This window comes from Alligator sinensis, unplaced genomic scaffold (genome assembly GCF_000455745.1).
Source record: "Alligator sinensis unplaced genomic scaffold, ASM45574v1 scaffold781_1, whole genome shotgun sequence".
NCBI lineage: Eukaryota > Metazoa > Chordata > Crocodylia > Alligatoridae > Alligator > Alligator sinensis.
In genome coordinates, this window is record NW_005841845.1 from 5710809 (window position 1) to 5731929 (window position 21121).

General features: G+C 53.7%; 1 protein-coding gene across 1 annotated transcript in view; it reads right to left on the reverse strand.

Moving 5' to 3' along the window:
- Window positions 1–21121, reverse strand: part of SZT2 (SZT2, KICSTOR complex subunit) — an 82168-nt gene that overhangs the window by 42181 nt on the left and 18866 nt on the right. Inside the window, 11 exon segments of the mRNA XM_025207192.1 lie at window positions 3543–3657; window positions 4567–4735; window positions 5041–5132; window positions 5521–5599; window positions 5943–6164; window positions 6622–6827; window positions 11642–11756; window positions 12364–12516; window positions 16258–16400; window positions 17119–17248; window positions 17870–18101. Coding sequence (XP_025062977.1) covers window positions 3543–3657; window positions 4567–4735; window positions 5041–5132; window positions 5521–5599; window positions 5943–6164; window positions 6622–6827; window positions 11642–11756; window positions 12364–12516; window positions 16258–16400; window positions 17119–17248; window positions 17870–18101 — 1656 coding nt within the window.

The following is a 21121-nucleotide window of genomic DNA, read 5'->3' on the forward strand; positions in this document are numbered from 1 at the left end:
ACTCATGTTCATCTTGGAGTCCACTAGGACTCCAAGATCCCTTTCCGCTTCCATGCCTCCAAGCAGGTCAGTCCCTAGGCTGTAGGTGTGCTGGACATTTTTCCTCCCTAGGCGTAGCACTTTGCATTTCTCCTTGTTGAACTGCATTCTGTTGTTTTCTGCCCATTTGTTCAACCTGTCCAGGTCTGCTTGTAGTTGTTCCCTGCCCTCTGGTGTGTCCACTTCTCCCCACAGTTTTGTGTCATTCGCAAACTTGGATAGAGTACACTTCACTCCCACGTCCAAGTCACTGATGAAGACATTGAAGAGTATCGGTCCAAGGACCGAGCCCTGCGGGACCCCACTGCCCACACCCTTCCAGGTCGATACCGACCCATCCACTACGACTCTCTGGGTGCAACCCTCCAGCCAATTTGCCACCCACCGGACTGTGTAGTCATCCAAGTCAGTTGTAGCCCCTAGTTTGCTCCCTACAGGTGCGGACGAGTGCAGAATACACCTCCTTAGTGGTGTTTCCAGTCTTCCATCCTTTATAAGCCTCTTTTTAGACATAGGAGGTCCATGAGTTCCCCGTTGAGCCAAGGGGGTTGTTGAGCCCTTTTACAACCTTTTCTACAGGTTGGGATGGACTCCCCTTGTGCTTCTAAGATTGCTTCCTTAAGGAGCAACCACTCATCATGAACTCCCCTCCCTGTGAAATCATGGCCTCTTAAGGCTTCAAGAACAGCCTCCTGAGCTTATGAAAGTCAGGTTTCCTGAAGTCAAAGACTACTACATTGCTGGCTGACTTGCCAGCCTTGTGATGGATAGTGAAAGTGATCAACTCATGGTCACTGTCACCCAGCTTGTCTCCAATTCTTAGGTCGCTAAGCCATTTCCTTGTATGGCTTGCCATGCAAGTCTCTGATCATATGGGTAGCCCTTCTCTGGACTCTCTCAAGTTTTACCACATCCTTGTTGAAGTGCAGCGCCCAGTACTGGATGCGGTACACCAGCTGCCTTCTCACCAATGCCAAGTAGAGTGGAAGAATCACTTCCCTAGTTTTGCTGGAGATGCATTGATTGATGCACGCCAGGGTATTATTTGCCCCACTGGCTACAGCGTCACGCTGCCAGCTCATTTTCATACTGTGGTCTATTGTTACCCCCAGGTCCCTTTCATTCATGGTGCTGGTCAGCTTGGTGTTGCCAAGCCTGTAGGTGTGTTGGGGGGTTTTTGCCCCCAGGTGGAGCACTTTACATTTTTTGACGTTGAACTTAATTTGATTCCAATCCACCCAATTTGCCAGCCTGTCTAGCTCTGCCTGTATTTGCAGGCTATCTTCAAGCATGATCACACTTCCCCATAACTTGGTGTCATCCATGAACTTGGCCAGTGAGCTCTTCACCCCCACATCCAAATCATTGATAAAGATGTTGAAAAGCACTGACCAAGCACCGACCCCTATGGGACACCACTGGCCACTTCTCACCAAGACAACACAGATCCATTCAATGAAACTCTCTGGGTCCTGCCCCGCAACCAGCTTCCTACCCACCTAACTCTCTCATGGTTAAGCCCACAGTCCTCCAAACTGATCACAAGAACATTGTGGGATAGTAGATCAAAGGCCTTTTGGAAGTCCAGGTATACAATGTCAACCTCCTCTCCCTTATCCAGCTGGTGAGTTACCCGATTGTAAAAGGAGATGAGGTAGGTAAGACAAGACCTGCCCACGATGAAGCCATGCTGGCTGTCATTCAGAATCCTACCTTCTGCAAGCCTATTGCATGTAGACTCCTCGATTAATTTTTCCAGGATCTTCCCTGGGATAGAAGTTAGGCTGACTGGCCTATAGTTACCCAGGTCCTCCCTTTCTTGAAGATGGGCACAACATTGGCCCCCTTCCAGTCCTCAGGGACCTCTCCAGGGTGCCACAAGTTTTGGAAAAGTTTTGCCAGTGGTCCTGCAAAGACTTCGGCCAGCTGCTTCAGTACCTTCGGATGAAGTTCATCCAGTCCTGCTGACTTATATACATCTAATTTTTTCAAATGATCACACACCAGTTCAATGATGATAGTAGGAACGCAGTCATTCCTGCCCTGCTCATTCTGTACCCACTCTGGCATGATTTTGCCCTTGGCATGGTGAAAGACCAAAGCAAAGTAGTCTATTCAGGAATTCAGTTTTCTCCCGAGTGCTGGTAACCGGCATTTCTGGGTGCTGCACTTCAACAATGACGTGGAAAACTTGAGAGAGTCCAGAGAAGAGCCACCCGTATGATCAGGGACTTGCAAGACAAGCCATACAAGGAGAGGCTGAGGGACTTGGGCCTCTTCAGCCTACAGAGAAGAAGGCTGACAGGGGATTTGGTAGTGGCTTACCACTACATCAGGGGAGTACATCAAGAACTTGGTGAACAGCTGTTCACCACAGCACCCCTGGGGAAGACCAGGAGCAAAGGAGACAAACTCCTGGAAGGCTGCTTCAGGCTCAATTCCAGGAAAAACTCCTTCACTGTCAGGGTGTCCAGACTGTGGAATAAGCTCCCTCCAGCAGTGGTGCAGTCACCTACCCTGGAAATCTTCAAGAAGAGACTGGACAGTCACCTTGCTGGGGTCACTTGACCCCAGCAGTCTTTCCTTGCCTAGTGTAGGGGGACTGGACCCGATGATATACAAAGTCCCTTCCAGCCCTTAACAATCTATGAACCAGCTGTCCTGAATTGTTGAGCAGTGGCCCCACACTCCTATTTATTTTCCTCAATGTCATATTTAGGGTCAGAAAATAATTTTACCCTTGTCAGATTGGTACAGACAGATTGCGTTCCTCTGTAGTGTGGGCACGGCCTTTACCCAGGGTCTCTGGAGCTTATAAATCGACAACATTTCATAGAAGCAGCATGTTGGCTGCCATGGTTCCCCTGGGGCAGGTTTGGGTGTTAGGCTTGTGAGAGCAGTCTTATGTAGAGTTTAGATTATGGTTTGGACAGACCTGATCCTGCCTCAGACAGGGACTGGACTAGACGTGACCTCTGGAGGTCCCTACCAGCCCCACAGCTCTAGGACTCTGTGACTCTAGAGGCGAGCAGCAAAACCCACCTAGGGCTTGCTGTACCCTTAGGAAGGTCCTGAGCAGAGCATCAAAGAAATGCCCCCAGCATCGTCCTGGTCACACCAGGTCACTGCCACGTCAGCTCTGCCCTGAGGAGGGAGCGGAGAACTCCCGGTGCTCGAGTGCCTGGCCCAGCCCAGCCCAGCCCAGCCCAGGGAGGTAGAGTGCAGGCAGCAGTCATCTCCCACCCAGTGCCTTTCCACAATCCAGACAAAGGCTTCCCCTACTTCCCCTACTCTGGCTTGTGTTAGCCCAGCCTAGCCCCACACTAGGTTGGCCATAAGACAGGAGGTGGCCCTGGACCAAAGGGGCCAAGGTAGGCAGTAGCCAGGGAGAGGCTGGGAAATGCCAGAGTGAGCCCCTGAGTTTCACCCAGCTGCCAGGAGGCTCAGACGCTCACAGATCCATCCAACCCACCAGGCTGGACCAGACCCCAAACCTAACCCACCTTCTGTGGCCCTGGCATCAGATACAGGGCATGCCCAGTCCTTGTTCTGGCACAGCTGGCTGACATACTCGAAGGTCAGCAAGGTGCTGATGCAGGCCAGGTCCCTGGGAAACAGCTGCAATGAGACACGGGGCTCAGTGTCCAGCAGGAGAGGTGCTCCCTGCACACAGCACAGGGCAGGCCCAGAGAAGGGGAACCAAGGGCCTGGACCACGCATGGGCCCCAGTCTCCTTCACCCCATGACTCACTCCCTTCTGCCAGCAAAAGGAGCCAATATAGACCTGCTTCTGACCTGCTCAGCTTCCAAACCCACCCTGACCTCACTTGCTGCCCTGTGCTACCTAATCCAGCTTCACAAAGCCCTTTGCAGCCATCCCCCGACCCCTCCTCACACGTGTGAAAAGGCCACCTCTCTCCAACAGTCCCTTATGCCAGCCTCTCCCGTACCTCTCTGCTCCTTGTGCCACAGAAGCCCCCATAAAGAGTGCCCCATAGACACTTTGCTGTCTCCTTTAAGCCTCCCCTGCCCTGCAACACCCATGGCCTGACAGAAGCAAGACTGCAGGAGGGTCTTGTCCAGCTGTCAGGCGCAGTCACTACCTCCATGAACCCTACCTCTGCCTGTATACCCTGCTGTCCTGCTCTCTGCATGGGCAGGACCCCACTGGGCTCTGTGTGCTGGGTGCTGCACAGGGCTCCCACCCCACTGACCCCCAAGGCTTCTCTTCACAGCCTGTCCACAGACTGAGGGCGGGAAGCTACCCTGTCCCAGCACAGCACACGCCAGTGGCATGCCCGGGGCAGAGCTACTGGCTGCTACCACGCAGCCTAGAGCTGGTGCTGGGACTGGTCCCCACTGCAGGGGCCCTCCCTGGGGCACAGGGGTCAGCCGTGCACGCTCCCCAGAGACTCTTGGGTATCATGGCCCCATGTCACCTCCTCTCCCCCAGCCTCTGGGACCTGTCAACAGCAAGCCCCACCCTCCCTGCAGCTCCATGGGGGCAGCTGCCCTGGGAGGACTCACCGCTTTGGGGATCTTCTGATAGGGCAGGCCCTGGAAGTGCCGCCAGTTCTCAGCAGTACTGTGGACATGGCCACTCTGTGGCTCCACCCAGCACTCAGTGACCAGGTTCAGCTCTGTATCTACCTCGATGGCCTCCACCTCAGTGTCATTGTCATCATCTGTGGAGAAGCTAGGGAGGGCAGTGTGCAGTGAGTATCCTGCCATGCAGGCACTCACCCATGACAGCTCCATGAGGGCTCCAGATGTGCTCCAAGGGTGGAGTGGCAGTCAGCCCAGGGCATGGTGCCACCCTCCTCCACAGAATCGTTGCCAGTGCCTACCTCCCACACCCTGCCCATGGCAGCTGCTGGTGGCTCCAGCATGGCCAGTGCAGTTTGGTGTGGGGCTGCCCCCTCTCACTGCTCCAGGGGCCTGAGAGCAGGAGCCAAGCTGTGGTTTGTGTGCACTGCCCATGAGGCCAGGCCATGTCCTCACCTGTCCTTGGTGGAGGTGGAGTGCGGTGGGAAGAGGAGGTACTGCACGATGCATGTGTGTTTCTCCTTGCCGCTCTCGCTTGAGTCATTGATCTAGGGGCAGGACACTCATCAGCTGCACTGGCAGAATGGCACCAACCTGTGCTTTCCCTTCTCTTGGCCCCCGCCGGGAGAGGGAGAGGGAGCCTACACCAGCTGCAGCAGAGTGCTCCTTCCACGGAGCCCATCCTAGCTGCCTCCCAGGGTCTCTACATGACCTGCATGCCCCAGGCTCCAGGCAGCAGTGGGAACTCCACATTCTGACAGGAAAGCTGCCTCGCTCCAGGGGGGTCAGGGCATTGGGCCCTGGGGTCCCAGAGACTGGCAGTGTCCTGCCCCACAGTCTGGGCCCTCACCCTCAGGGGTGCCAGGCCAGAGAAAGGTGGAACTGAGGGTAGGGTGGTGGGTCCCTGCAGTGGGGCAGGAGGATGAAAGGACTCACCTGTATGGGCAGCTCCAGTGCCATGTTGATAATCCCATCACCACTGGATGCAAAGTGGAAGCCCTCCGAGAGACGGAGCCTGGGCATCACCAGAGAGAAGCCTCAGAAGATGAATGCTTCCTCCACTGCACTGTGCAGACCCTCCCCCGAAGCAGAAAAGGCTGAATTGAGCCCTGCCACCACCCCCAACCCCAACCAGGAGGCGGGGGGCCCAGACAGGAGTGCAGGCCAGGCCGTGCCAGCTGAGTGAACCCTGCCACCCCCACAGTCCAGGGGAATTTGGCATCTGCCCCTAGAAGCAGAGCACAGTTGGGAGGGCTGCACTGGTATCCACAGCACCGCCCTCCTCTCCAAGACCAGCCAGGCCTGGCCTGTTGTCTCTGCACTTTTGGGCCAGGGCCCCAGCCAGCCATGACACTTACTCTGTGAGTGTGGACAGGAGCTGGGCTACAGCTGTGATAGGGACAGCTGGGGCCAGTCCTGACTGGACACTCCAGATCCAGCGCTGGTGGTAGAAGTAGCGGGACAGGGAGGCCAGGGTGGAGGAGGCAGTGCGGCTGGCCATGGTCAGTGGGCCAGACACAGCGGGGTGCTCCAGGGTGAGGCTGAAGGGAGCCCGGTAGTCAGAAGGCAGCTTCTCATACCTAAAAGGGGGCAGAATGAGTGGCCAGCTAGAGGAACGACAGGCTGTGGTGTGACCCAGTCCTGCTGGCTGCTCACTCAGCCCTGCGAGTCCACCAGCTGCAGCTGGAGTGGTGGGACCTGGGCACACCTCACGTGGGGCTGGTGACCAACTTCTTCCACCTGCTCTGTGCTCCAGCCAGAGAGCTGATCCTGGAGCAGGGGCTTGTCCAGGACACGCTGCTCTGGACTGCAAGTCAAAGGCCCCAGGCCACAGCCACAACTTGTCCAGACCCAGGCCCAGGCTCCACTCCTGCCCCATGCTGCAGCACCAGTACCAGGACCAGCACCAACTGTCTTTAGGCCCAAGCTCCCAGGGCAATGAGGACCAGGTCTACTCCCCAGCAGCTGCAAGAGCTGCCCCGCAGCACAGGCACAGCTCCTCCCCTCCACCCAGCATGCTAAGCCCTGCCCTACTACCTGATCAGAAGCTTTTCCAGCGGCTTGTGGAGCACGACCAGGCAGGGTCTATCTGAGAAGGCTGGCTGCGCCCCTGCCACAGGGGGAGACTTGGATGGGGAACTGCTGCCAAACGACTTCCTCTTCGCTTTGGGAGTCGCCTCTTTGCTCTGGACCCGGTGAGGGAAGCGCAGCTGCAAGATCCGGTCCCGTAACTCCTCCACAATCTATCCACAGGTACAAAAGGAAAAGTGGCTGGCTTAACTGGTGCTCAGTGTGAGCTCCCAGTGCCATAGCCTGGTCAGGAGGGCTGGCATCACCCTTAGAGGTATGAGCAGTATAGTGCTTAAGGGTGCTGAAGGAGTTGGCTGATGTGATTGCAGAGCTACTGGTCATCATCTTTTCCAATCGCCATGAGTTTTCAGAGGTCCTGGACAATTGGAAAAGGGCAAATCTAGTGCCCATCTTTAAGAAAAGGAAAAATGAGGATCCAGGGAACTACAGACTGGTCAGCCTCACCTCAGACTCTGGAAGAATCAAGAAGGAATCAATTTCTAAGCACTTGGAGGAGGAAAAGGTGATTAGGAACAGTCAGTGTGGATTCACCAAGGGCCAGTCATACCTGACCAACTTGCTTGCCTTCTATGACAACGTGACTGGCTCTGTAGATGTGGGCAGAACAGCAGATGTGGTGTACCTTGACTTTAGCAAGACTTTTGATACAGTCTCCCACAACATTCTGACAGACAAGCTAACAAAGCATGGGTTGGATGAACGGACCGTAAGGTGGATGGAAAACTGGTCAGATCGTGAGGCTCAGAGGGCAGTAATCAATGGCTTGATGTCTAGCTGGCAGTTGGTATTAAGTGGAGTGCCCCAGGGATCAGTCCTGGGGTTGTTTTTGTTCAGTATCTTCATCAACAACTTGGAAGATGGGAGTTGTTGACTGTTGAGGCCACATCTGGAATTCTGTGTTCAATATGGGCCTCCCACTACAGAAAGGATGTGGACAAATCCTGACAGAGTGCACTGGAGGGCTACAAAAGCGGTTAGAGGGCTGAGGTACATGACTTGTGAGGAGAGGCTGAGGGAACTGGGCTTATTTAGTCTGGAGTAGAGAAGACTAAAAGGGGATTTAATAGCAGCCTTCAGCTCCCTGAACGGGGTTCCAAAGAGGATGGAGCTGGACTGTTCTCAGTGAAGGCAGATGACAGAACAAGGAGCAATGGGCTCAAGTCACATCAAGGGAAGTTGACACTGGGTATTAGGATAAATTTTTTCCTGAGGAGGGTAGTAAAGCACTGGAACAGGCTCCCCAGAGAAGTGGTGGAGTCTCCATCCTTGGAGGTGTTTAAGACCCGGGTAGACAAAACCTTGGCTGGGATGATGTAGTTGGGGCTGGTCCTGCTCAGAGCAGGGGGTTGGACTAGATGTGACCTCCGGAGGTCCCTTCCCAACCTCATGTTGTATGATTCTATGATAATAATACAATACTTTCCATTTTGTTTACAGTTCCCTTCTTAATTTTTCTTAACATTTTGTTTGCCTTTTTGACAGTTTCTGTGCACTGAGTAGATGTTTTTAGTGAATTGTCCGCAATGACTACCAAATCTCTTTCCTGTGTGGTAGCAGCTAATACAGAGCCCATCATAGTGTGAGTATAGTTTGTAGAAAGGTCTCAGCTGCTTTCAGGACTATTGTTAGAAGCCTCAGGACTGATAATACTTAGTCTGATTCACCTGCTACTGGGAAGTTAAACAGGATATGGTTACAGTGCAGGGTAAACAGCAGGGCCAGGACTTCCTAGGGCCCTCGCAGATACACAGGGAGTTCATGTCTATTAGATCCTAAACAGGCAGCAGGAAAGAAAGCCTGGTGCTGGCATTGGCTGGGCCATTAAGCAAATGATGTGCTTATGAGACCTATAGGCAGGATGAACATGTCACACTGAGGGGGGACTGCATTCACATCCACACACTTGCATGGACAGTCCACAAATGAACCATGCGAGATTCACCAAGGATGACTGCAAAGTCCTTCACCTGGGACAGAATAACTGTGTGCATAAATCCAGACTGGGGAATGACTGGCTGGGCTGCAGTGTGCAGAGAAGGACCATAAGTTGAATATGAACCAGTGCACATATGCTGCACAAAAGCACCAGAATCCTGGGCTGCATTGACAGGAGTGTCACTTGCAAACGAAGGGCAGCAATTCTTCCACTCCATTGAGCACTGACTGTTGAGGCCTCCCATAGAGGCCTATGTCCAGTTATGGACCCCCACCACTTCAAGATGGATGCAGACAGTTTGGAAAAAGTACAGCACAGAGCAATAACAATAATTAAGGGTCTGGGAGGCAAGACCTATGAGGAAAGGCTGAAACAACTAGGGTTATTTAGTCTGAAGAAGAGAAGGCCGAAGGGGGGATTTGACACAGTCTTCCAATACCTGAAGGACAATTATGGAGAGGATGAGATGAGCTTTTGTCTGTGGCTGTAGGGGACAGGACTAGGAGCAATGGCCTCAGACTTCAGCAGAGGAAACTGAGGCTGGAGATCAGAAGGAGTTTTCAGACTCTGAAGTTAGTCAAGCACTGGAACAGGTACCTAGAAAAGCCATGGAATCTCCATCCCTGGAAATGTTCAAGAGCAGGCTGGAGAGACATGTGGCTGGGATGATTAAGTTAGGGATGCTCCTGCCTTGAGCAGGAGGCTTGACTAAACGGCTTTGTGAGGCCCCTTCCAGCCCTACCTCCATAGGGGGAGACAGCAGCAGACACTGAAGAACTCCAGTCTAGGAGCAGGACCAATGAATGGAAGCTGAAGCAAGTGAGTTGAAAGAGAAATAAGGGAGAGTGACTGTGCCTGGGGCAGGATCCTCCACCTCCAGCTAGGAGAGATTGGATGCATTCCTGGAAGGCTTGCTATGGGCTCCACGTTCTAAAAAGGATGCAGAAAAGTTAGAGAGAGTCCAAAGATGGGTGGCAAAAGAGATAAAGGACTTGGAAGGCAAGTCACGCAAGAAGAGGTGGAAGGAAATAGGCATGTTCCATTTGTGGAAAAGTCAATGAAGAGAGGACATGATAGGAGTCTTCAAATAGCTGAGAGCTGCCATAAAGGGGAGACAGAAAACGCTTTCTCCTTCACTGCAGAGAGTAGGTTGTGTAGCACAGGCTTGAAGATGCAGCCAAGCAGGTTCAGGTTGGATATCAGGAAAAATATCTTCATATTTAGAGCAGCAAAGCAGTGGAACAGACTCCCCAGGGAAGCTGTGTAATCTCCTTCGCTGGGGGTTTCCCAGACCAGGCTGGACAAGCACTGGTTAGATAGGCATCTAGCTGGGGTCATCTAAACCCAGCACTCTTTTCCTGCCTATGCAATAGATCGATGATCTATTGAGGTCCCTTCCGACCCTAGCATCTGTGAATCTATGGATCTATGGTCAGGCATGATTTAGAAGTAGAGTGCTCCCTGAAGAGTGACAGTTGCAGTGGTGACGAAAAAGGCTGGTTGGCTGAGCTCTATTCTGGGGTTCTTGTAGGGAGCATCTGGGGAAACTCAGAGTGGGCAGACTCGCAGTAAATCATGCTTTTAAACAGTTCTGCAGGAAGGACACCCGTGTGCCTTCTTCACCCCAGGGGAGGTGGCAGCCCGGGCCTGGCAGCAGGCCACAGAGACTGCTCTCTGAGTGGATCCCCATAATCTCATGTGCAATGGTATGGGGGGAGTGCTGTCCCCTGGTGAACACTACTTTTGTAACTGTGTTGTTGCAAGTGTGTCTGATGGGGACCAAGGAGAATGAGTGAGGCCCTGAAAGAGCTGTGGGATGGGAAGAAGGTCCCAGGGCAGATGGCAGGGAAGGTCCTAGGGCAGAGGAAGTGGAACCTGTGGAAGAACAGAGGGAACCAGAGTGGCACAATAAAGCCTGTTGCTTTGGAGCAGGGTCTGCTGTGCTGTTTGGGATATCAGCACTCTGATACCCCCCCTCTTTGAAAGAAGAAACCCCACCCCCACTTCCTGGGAGCTGGCCAAAAAGAAGGAACTCACAGAGGTGGGGGTGCTACAGGTCACTGGAAAAGCCAGAGGTTTGTCCCTTGTGAAGCCATGCCAGGGCTGGCTGCAGGGGGTCCTCTTAGGAGAGGGAGACAAGACAAGGCTGCTTCTTGGAGAGGCTTGAGGAAGAACTTTCCCTTCACTCTGAAAGGAACATTGATTCCAGGACCCCCTAACACACTGATCACAGAGCTGGTGGATAGTGGAGAGGACTGTGCTCAGTGGCTGGAGGATGAGACAGAGCTCCATGATTAGCTTAGTTACTGGAGAAAACGAAAGAGGTGTAATAAGTTTGTGCAGGAAATGGGATGACAGACGGGAGAATACCAACTGCCTGGTTAGGGGGTAAAATGTGGTCTCCACTGAGCTGGCTACAGTCATCCTTGGCCCTAGGCAGGTGGTGCAGACCCCTATGAAGGAGCACCTCAAGTGTCTCTGCACTGCACGTTACCCAAGTCGTGCCCTCGCCCACTGCTCACCCCCCAGCATTGCTCACGTCTCTCAGAAGCACCTCAGTCCTCTGGTCCCGCTGTAAGCTCCACAGCTTTGTGTCACCTGCGGACTCTGCCAGCTCTGCCCCCAGACAGGCTTTGCATGAAGCCTGGTACCCTTTGACTGCGAGGCAACTCCTTTAATCCTACCCTCTGCTTTGTCTTCCAGCCTGTTTGAAGCGTGACAAGGCTTCACACTGCACACCAGGACAGCTTGGTTCCTTCAGTAACCTCACGGGTGGGACCTTGCTGAAGGCCTCTGAAAGCTAAACAGGCTGTCAGCAGGTTCTTCGTCATTCACTGCTTTGCTACCTATCTGGCACACTCTAGCAGCCGCTCACAGAAATGGGATCCTTACCCCAACAAGGCAGTTCAGCTGAGTCGTTCTCATCTGCTCCTGCAGCAACCCAGACCCCCACTGCCCCATACAGTCTCTGGAATTGCTCATCCTGTTCCCCTCACCAGTCAGCATTATGTGCTGGAGCTTGGCATTCACCTTGTTCCTGGCTTGGGCAGGCGTTCCAATAGGGAATCCCAACCGGAGAACCATGCAGGGGGCCTTGGAGATGATCCGCACCACGTAGAATGAAGAAGGGGTTGGATCCTCTGAGCTGGAAAAGGAGTTGGTTATTGAGGAGGCTGCAGGGAGAATGGTCTGGCCAAGAGGCTGGGCCTTAGTGGTACAGTTCACAGCCCTCCAAAGCTCCAAGGCAAAGGGATGCCTATCCCTGCTGCACAGTCAGAGTGCCAGGCAGGGGAGTGTTGCCTGCTGTGCAGGAGCAAACTCTTCTCAGCCATGGCAGAGGCTTCTGCAGGAAACTGGCAGGCTGAGCACAGAGCCCAGGCTGAGGTCCGCCAAGCTGAGCCAACAAACCCACTACACAGGGACGAGCCCACCCCATTTCTGTTGTCCCATGGAAGAGCAGAACAGCAGAGCCTGCGGGGCAGGTTACAGCAGGAAAGCTGCTGGGCTCAGGGAAGTATCAGACCAATGTCAGCTGTGAGCTGTTGCCAGCTGGAATGGGGCCAGAAGCAAACAGGGCTTTAACAAGTACTTGTCACAATGGGGGGGAGGTGTGGACAAAGGGCAGGTCTTAGTGCACAGGAGGAACCTCAGCCCCTCTAGCTGCCTTTGTGCTACCTGTCCTTGTCCCTGAGGGCTCCTGCCTAAGCAGGACATCAGCAGCACAGGACACCCCCCAACCAAGCGCCACTCACCTGTGTATCAGCTTCACGTAGGAGTAGCCTTCCACCAGTACAAAGCTACTCCAGTCCCGCAGCAGGGAGGTGAGGGCAGAGTGCGAGATGCGGCACTGGATGGTGCTATAGCGGCCGTTGTTCCCAGGCGTGTGCAGGTGTTTGGGGACCGGCCTGCAGAAGAGGCCAGTGAGGTGATAACCAGGCAGTCCTGCCCATGCCATCTCACTCTGGGATAGACCCTACAGCACCTGTCCCACCCCTCTAGCTAGGCCCAGAAGCAACAGGGCCCCATCTTCACTCATGGACAGTTGCTACCAAGCCCCTCCCCACCCATCGTATCTGCAGGCTCTTCCAGCTGTTGCCTTCAAAGGGACCCTGATCCCCATCTGCTGCCACCCCCCAACACCCAAAACACATACACATAGCAGGGGACACATCACTTATAAAATCAGAAAAAGTGAGGGTTGGAAGGGATGTCAGGAGGTCACATCTAGTGCAACCCCCTGCTCAAAGCAGGACCAGCCCCAACTACATCATGCCAGCCAAGGCTTTGTCTACCCGGGTTTTCAAAACCTCCAAGGATGGAGACTCCACCACCTCTCTGGGGAGCCTGTTCCAGTGCTTTACTACCTTCCTCATGAGAAAGATTTTCCTAATATCCAACCTCAGCTTCCCTTGCTGCAACTGGAGCCCGTTGCTCCTTGTTCTGCCATCTGCCCCCACTGAAAACAGCCCAGCTCCATCCTGTTTGGAACCCCCGTTCAGAGAGGTGAAGGCTGCTATCAAATCCCCTCCTCAGTCTTCTCTTCTCCAAACTAAAATCAGCCCAGTTCCCTCAACCTCTCCTCACAAGTCATGTCCCCCAGCCCCCCAACCATTTTCCTTGCCCTCCACTGGACTCTCTCCAATGTGCCCACATCCCTTCTTAGCGGGGGCACAAAACTGGACACAGAACTCCACATGTGGCCTCACCAGTGCTGAATAGAGGGGAATAATCTCTTCCCCCAATCTGCTGGCAACACACCTACCAATGCAGCCCAGGATGCCATTGGACTTCTTGGCAACAAGGGCATGCTGCTGGCTTCTATTCAGTTTCTTGTGCCCGTCCCCCCAGGTCCTTTTCCGTAGAGCTGCTGCCCAGCCAGTCAGCCCCCAGCCTCCACCAGTGCATGGGATTGTTCCCTCCTAAGTGCAGGACTTTGCACGTGTCCTTGTTGAACCTCATCAGATTACTTTTGCTCCAATCCTCCAATTTGTCTAGGTCACTCTTAATCCTAGCCCTACCCTCTAGCACAGAGGTGGGCAAAATGTGGCCCACGGGCCAAATGCAGCCTGCCAAGGCCATTCTATCCGGCCTGTGGGGCCCTTAAAAATTTTTGAAAATTAGTATTTGTCTGCCCCTGGCTGCCTGTCATGTGGCCCTTGATGGCTTGCCAAAACTCAGTAAGCAGCCCTCTGCCCAAAATAACTGCCTGCCCCTGCACTAGCATGTCTATAACTCCCCCCCAGCTTGGTGTCACTTGAAGACTTGCTGAGGGTGCATTCCATCCCATCTTCCAGGCTGTTGAAGAAGACATTGAACAAAACTGGTCCCAGGACCGATCCCTGGGGCACTCCACTTGATACCGCCTGTCAACTAGACATCAAGCCATTGACTACTACTCTCAGAGCTCGACGATCCAGCCAGTTTTCTATCCACCTTAGGGTCCATTAAGCCAGCCTGTACTTCCCTAGTTTGCCTGTGAGAATGCTGTGGGAGACCGTATCAAAAACCTTGCTAAAATCAAGGTACACCACATCCACTGATCACCCCGCATCCACAGAACCAGTCACCTCATCATAGAAGGCATCAGGTTGTTCAAGCATGACCTGTCCTTGGTGAATTCATGCTGCCTCTTCCTAATCACCTTCTTCTCCAAGTGCTTAGAAAAGGATTCCTTGAGGATCTGATCCATGATTCTTTCAGGGACTGAGATGAGGCCGACTAGTTTGTAGTTTCCTGGATCCTCCTTTTTTGCTTTCTTAAATATGGGGACTAGATTTGCCCTTTTCTAATCGTCCAGGACCTCTCCTGATCGCCATGAGTTTTCAAAAATAATGAGCAGTGGCTCTAGAATCACATCAGCCAACTCCCTCAGCACCCTCAGGTGCATCCCACCTGGCCCCATGGACTTGCACACATCCAGCTTCTCTAAATAGTCCCGAACCTGTTCTTTCACCACTGAGGGCTGCTCACCTGCCCCCCAACCTGTGCTGTCCAGTGCAGTAGTCTGGGTGCTGACCTTGCCTGTGAAGACTGAGGTGAAAGAGGCATTGAGTACTTCAGCCATTTCCCCATCCTCTGTCATAAGGTTGCCTCCACCATTCAGTAGGAGGCCCACACTATCCCTGACCTTCCTTTTGTTGCTGACATACTTGTAGAAACCCTTTTTGTTATCCTTCACATCCCTTGTAGCTGCAACTCCAATTATGCTTTGGCCTTCCTGACTTCATTTCTGCATGCCTGAGCAATATTCTTATACTCCTCCCTATTTATTTGTCCAAGTTTTCACTTCTGTGAAACCTATGAATCTTTTTTGGTAAGCTTCCTTTCTGTGATTTAGCCACTGAAGAGCTCCCTGCTAAACCAAGCTGGTCTCCTGCCATACTTGTTAGTCTTCCTGTGCACCAGGATCATTTGTTCCTGCACCCTAAGGAAGGTTTCTTTAAAATATAGCCGGCTCTCCTGGACTCCTTTCCCCCTCAGACTGGCTTCCCAGGGGATCCTGCCCATGCATTCCTTGAGGGAATCACAGTCAACTTTTCTGAAGTCCAGGGTCCTTACTTTGCTACTCTCCCTTCCTTCCTGTCCTCAGGATGCTCAAATCAATCCTCTCATGGTCACTGCTGCCCACATTGCCATCCTTTATACATTCCCCACCAATTCTTCCCTGTTTGTGAGCAGCAGGTCAAGAAGAGCATGGCCCCTAGTTGGCCACTCCAGCACTTGCACCAGGAAGTTGTCTCTAACACTCCAAAAACTTCTTGGATTTCCTGTGCACTGCTATATTGTCCTCCCAGCAGATATCGGGATGACTGAAGTCCCCCATGAGAACCAGGGCCCGTGATCAGGAAACTTGCTGGCTCCCAGGGGCTGTGGGACCAGACTTGATCAGGCCAGAATCCTATTCACCTGGGAGCAGCCACCTGCTGGTGCTGCTCTTTGGGACATCTTCCCTGCCCTTCAGGGTTGAAAGGTTCACCAGTTGCAGGCTGCAGCTGCCCATCTGTGTGGGCAGAGTGCCTGCTGTTCAGAGCACAACCTTGCCAAGACCTGCCATAGTGTTAGGAGCACCAAACCAGGTCTGCTCCCACAGGCTCCCAGGACTCTGGCTCTGCCAAGGAGGGGAGTCTGAGCCAGCCTTCTCCAGCTGTCAGGGAAGCATAGGCAGGTATGCTTGTCCTTGGCATGCTTCACCCTGCCTTTCCCAACAGGACTGTACATGCCCTTTGGCACCCAGGAGCAGCCCCAACCTATTGGGTTGCACACCAGGAAGCTTACCTGAGTCACTCCACACCTGGGGAGGGACACCTTGGCTCCCTGGGATGGCTGCCTGGAGTCCCTGCAGTCCGGTTCTCCCTCCAGAGTAGAGCACCAGGGAAGCCGACACTCTGGGAAGGTGCCTTCCCAGGCTGCAAACGGCTAGTACACAGGCAGCATGGGCTCCCAGATGCACAGGCCTCACCTCCCCAGTCATGCAGCTGGCATGCTTCTTCCCAAGTCACCCTTCTGGGCCTGAGCAACTCAACCTCTACCATCCCAGAGCTGGACTGTGAGGGTTCCAGCTATGCAGCCAGATCCAGTTAGCCCAGCACTGCTTCCCTCCCCTGACAGCAGTGTGGTCCATACAGGCTGTGGCCCCTGGCACCTACGTGTCATGCTCCAGCAGCAGAACGATGCGATGCATGTGCAGCCACCTCTGCCAGAAGTTTGCATCCATGGAAAGGATTGGTTTCCAGTAGGAGGCGAACTGCGAGTGGCTGGAGTCAGACCCGCTGTGCTGCAAGGACAATACCTGGAAGAGAGAGGCCTGCTGCTGTCGGGAGCCACAGGGCTGGCCGATGTTGGCAGAGAGCAGACTGGCTACAGTGATCTGGATCTCCGGGACAGCAAATGCCTCTAAGTAGGGACAGAGCTAGGTCATGGGCATCCAGACAGCTATGACAGCCAGCCTGTGCCTTAGCATGGGTGGGAAGCATCAGGCTGAGTGTGTGCACTCTAGCTGGAGAGCTGGGAGCCGCCAGGTGCATGTATTCTGCAGCTGCCTTGCAGATGCCCCATGGGGCTAAGATGCAGCAGCTGGAGCAGACACTCAAGGCACAACATCCAGGCAGGGTCAGCAGTGAAGGGCTCTCACAGGGCTGCGCGCTGCAGCAAAGCTCTCACTGAGCAGCATGGGGAGCGGGGCTCATGCTGAACGACAGTTATGAAGGACCAGTGCTGCTGTTCCGATCACCAGCACGCACCCATCTGGCTCTTAATTCCTCCATCCCAGGCCGCAGAACAGGAGGCTGCACTGCTCTTGGGGAGGGAGAGCACAGTAGCACAGTGGAACTGGGTGGGGTGGGGTCATGCCAGCATGGTGGAGCCCAATGGGCTGTAAAAGAGGGACCATACTGGTACAGTGGAGCCTGGCAGGGTGAGAGAGAGGGCTGTACATGGTGGATCCTGGTGGGGTGGAGGAGGTGGCTGTGCCAGTACAGCGGAGCCTGGCAGGGCAGAGGGGGCCATACCGGTGTGGTGGAGCCTGGTGGGATGTAGAAGAGAGGCACCCCATTCTTGGTGCTTTCTGGGATGGTGAAGTGCTCAGGAATGGTGTCAAAAGACTGCAGGTGAACCAGCATCTGATCTGTCTGGTTGATGCTGAAAGACAAGGAGCCAGTTTTTGCTCAGGAGGTTATACCAGGGCAGCTGCAGCCGGTGCACAGAGAACGCCACTCCCAGGAGAGAGGGTTTTTGTGCCAGGGAGGTTACTGGCTACTTGAGCACAGCAGCAGGGGTAAGGGTCAGTGACAGAAGTGGCACCATCAAGGGCTCTGCAAAGAGGCAGAAGTGAGCGTCACCTATCTTGGGGAGGGGATGATGCGGCAGGCGCTCCTGCCCTTGGGAGCATCAGGCAAGTAAGAGATGCTGCTGCTATTGCAGCCCTGTGCCCAGGCCACATGTGCCACCAGCCTTTGGAGGGGAAGCACAGCACAGTGCCACATATAGAGGATGATGCTCCCACTGCCTCTTGCTTGGCGCTGGGGGGTGAGAACAAGACCAGAGGTCAAGAAACACAGCACAGCTGTCCCTAGGCAAATCCAGTGACTGAGGACACAGGCCAGTTCGAGTCCTCCCTTCCCTCAGGCAGCTGGCAACCCAGGTGTCTCAGACCACGGCCCTGCAAGGCAAAGAAAAGATGGCCTGCCCGTGCACTAGGAGAGCAGGGGGAAGGGTGCCAGCTCTGAAGACAAGGGGCTGGAAGTGGTGAGCCAGACTCACCTCTGCAGTGTGTTCCAGAAGCGACGGATGACCGTGGTGCGGTACAGGCTGGTGATGGGCTTCCTCATGGTGCAGCTGATGTCATGCAGGATGTCATAGCTGCCCTCCATTGTCACCTCCACCCATGTGCTGCGCTTGGAGGGGTCCAGGGGCCACGGTGCCACAGCCAGGTACTCAATCCACATATTGTGCTTCCACAGCAGCACAAGCTTCACTTCCAGCTGGGAGCCACCTGCGGCACAGGACGGGGGGCCATGAGTGGGTGGGAATAGCTCCTCCCCACCCTGCCCTCCCTCAGGCCCTGTCCCACAGTGAGGCAACACTGGACCCAGGGCTTCTGAATGGGCAGAAGGATTACCAGCACTCTTTGGTCACTCTCCCAGTCCCAGTATGGTGTCAGGGCCAAGCTCAGTGCCCAAAAGACAGCTCCACAGCAAGGCAGACAGCCTTCCTTTGGAACTCCTGGGACAGGGACCCCATGATGCCCATCACTAGCCTGTCCTCACTGCCCCTGCCCTGAAATGCCCTGGGACTTCCCCTCAGCCCACCACTGCCTGCTCTGTCCTGCAGCTCAGAAGCATCTCTGGAGCGCTGGAAGCCACCAGGTGCAGGTGTTCTGCAACTGCCTCGCAAATGCCGCATGGGGCTGAGGTGCAGCAGCTGGAGCAGATGCTCAAGGCACAACACCCAGGCAGGGTCGTGCCTTGACCCTGCTCTACAGCATGTAGGTTCCTCCCATGCTCTCTTCACCATGGCAGCTAAGCACCTGCCAGTCAGGCATTGCGCAACTAACACCTGCCCTGGACAAGTGGAGGCGTGGGGAGAATTTCACTCTCACCCTCGGAGGTGGATGTCCTGCTCAGTACACACCCCTTAAGTGCAGACCCTGCTGTCTGTGGCAGGCTGGAGAAGCATGCCTTGTGCTGGGAATAGAAGATGGTGACTGTGGAGGATTTGCATCCCAGCCTTATCCAGGTCGTCTTCGCTGGTTTCTGTTGTTTTTCCTCTCTCTCTTTTAAACTTGGTCCCCTCACCTGTCTAGCTCTCTGATGTCTAAGCAGCTCACTGAAGTAACTGAGAGGCCCATTTGCCTAGTGACTGGCCTTACACACCTGAGTGGGGGCTTAAAGTCTCCATTGATCTAAGCAATGACCTCATGGCTAGGAGGGGAGGCAAAAGCCACTGTCCCTCTGCTCGGTAACCAGTGATGCTGGCAGCCAACCTCTCCTGGCCTTCATTGGATCAGGTAAATGAGGTCAGAAGGTCTATATAAACCAAGACTGCCCAGGAGGAGGGGTGGCAGCCGTGATGAAGACACAGAGATGAGCCGGACATCTGCAGCTCTGTCTCTCTTGAAACACATGGACATACTACGAACTGTGTGTCTCCAAAGGGAAGCTCTATCAGCCTCTGGCTGATACTTGCAAGTAAGCCGCTTGAGATCTAACTAGATATGTAGCTTGCAGTAACACCGATGCATGATCAAAGGCTACTCAGCCACCCTTTTTGCTCCAAGGTATTTCTCTGATATTGCTCTATCCTATACCCTACTCTAAACCTACTCCTTGTAATCAATAAACTTCTCCTCTGTACCTAGCGTGGGAGACTTATTAGGAGAGACCCTAGATTGTGCCTTGGTGTCCCCTTGGTTTGGCTGACTAAAGGAGACCACTATTTGTGTTTCAGACTAAGAAAAGCACAGCAAGTTCTTGCTGTGTGCCAAGTACCCTCAAGGACTACAAGGCCTGTGTACCCCAGGGGGCACAGGGCCTAGAAACAGTCTAGACCCTGGGTGGTGGCAGCATTACCCCTAGGCTTGCAGGTGTGCTCCAGGAAGGGGGCCTTGTGGGCCAGAGTCCAGACTCTCCTACAGCAGACACTACCTCAGGCCTGGAGCTCGGGGGGCACCTCTTTCTTTCAGTATAAGATAAGGAATTGTGTTTTAAAGTTTGTATGTGTGTATTTTGTATCTTCCCTTGTATTTTGGTATTTTTATCTATTTGTGTGCCATGGCATTACTCGTGTAGCTTTTATACTCCTCACCTTTTAACTAAATGGAAGTAAGTTATACACTGTAACAATGTTAACAAGGGCAGGAATTAAACTGCAGCTTCCCTGTATCAGGTGAGCCCCTGAAAGAGCAAGTGAATCAGTGATTGAGTAGCAGGGAGCAATTACCACCTAGGGAAACTGCAGATCAACCAAGGGAAGAAATCAATAGGAGACAATGTAGCAACCGGGAATTCTCTAAACTACACTGTTCAAGGGCTAGAAGCCCCGGTCAGAGTTAATCAATGCAGGGACCAACTTCGACCACTCCCAGAGCCCTATTCAAAATTCATCAACGGACTCCCAAACCTGCACGTACATGTGGACGATCCCTGGGGCTGACAGATGCCATCCAGTAGCCACCAAGGGGGAAGTCCCACAAGGGTCAATGACCCCTGGATTGGGCAAACCTGAAAACTGGGGAGTCACCAAAAGTCTGCCAAGGACAGATAAAAAGCAGTGAAAAGTGACCCTCAGGGGCACCCTCTTGATCTCCAACTTGACCAGCACCCCACCTGTCCAGCCAGAAGGACCAGCCGGTGACCCCCTTCTGGAGGATAACACCACGCTGAAAGAAGCCTCGACTGGCCATCGACGGCAGACTCCAGCACCTGTGGGATAGGTATACCCGACTCTTGTAGCTCGCTACTGTGTATGTGCGCGTGTGTGTGGGGACCAGCCCCAAGGTTTATGAATTAACTTCATTACAGTGTTTCAATCTGCCTAATAAACCAGAATTTTAAGGATCCCAAGCTGGACATTTGTAGCCAACATTATTTGGTGGAGAACACAGGCACTATTCTAGGATTATTAGCGGATTGGTAATTGGGGAGACCGTGTCTCCAGATAGAACCCACGTCCACGGAGGTGGGTGGGCAACAGTCACCCCAGGGGGTGGACTAGGATTTAGACTCACCCAAGGGGGTGGGCAGACTCAAGGAGGGTCTGGATTTAGTTGTCATCTAAGGGCGTGGGCATATCCCAAGGAAGGGATTTGGCTGTAGAACTGCAGGGGCAGAGGCAGAGTCAGTTGGGCGTGTGAGGGCTCAGGGGAACTGACAGGCTTGAGGCATGTTGAGGAAAATGTCTTTGTTTAAGAAAAAAACCCCTAAGGTTGGAGCAGGAGGTCAAGAAGATAAGTGGGTACAGAGGGAGGAAATTTCCCCTCTCCATAGGGAGATTCTGAAGGGTGGACCCAGCCCA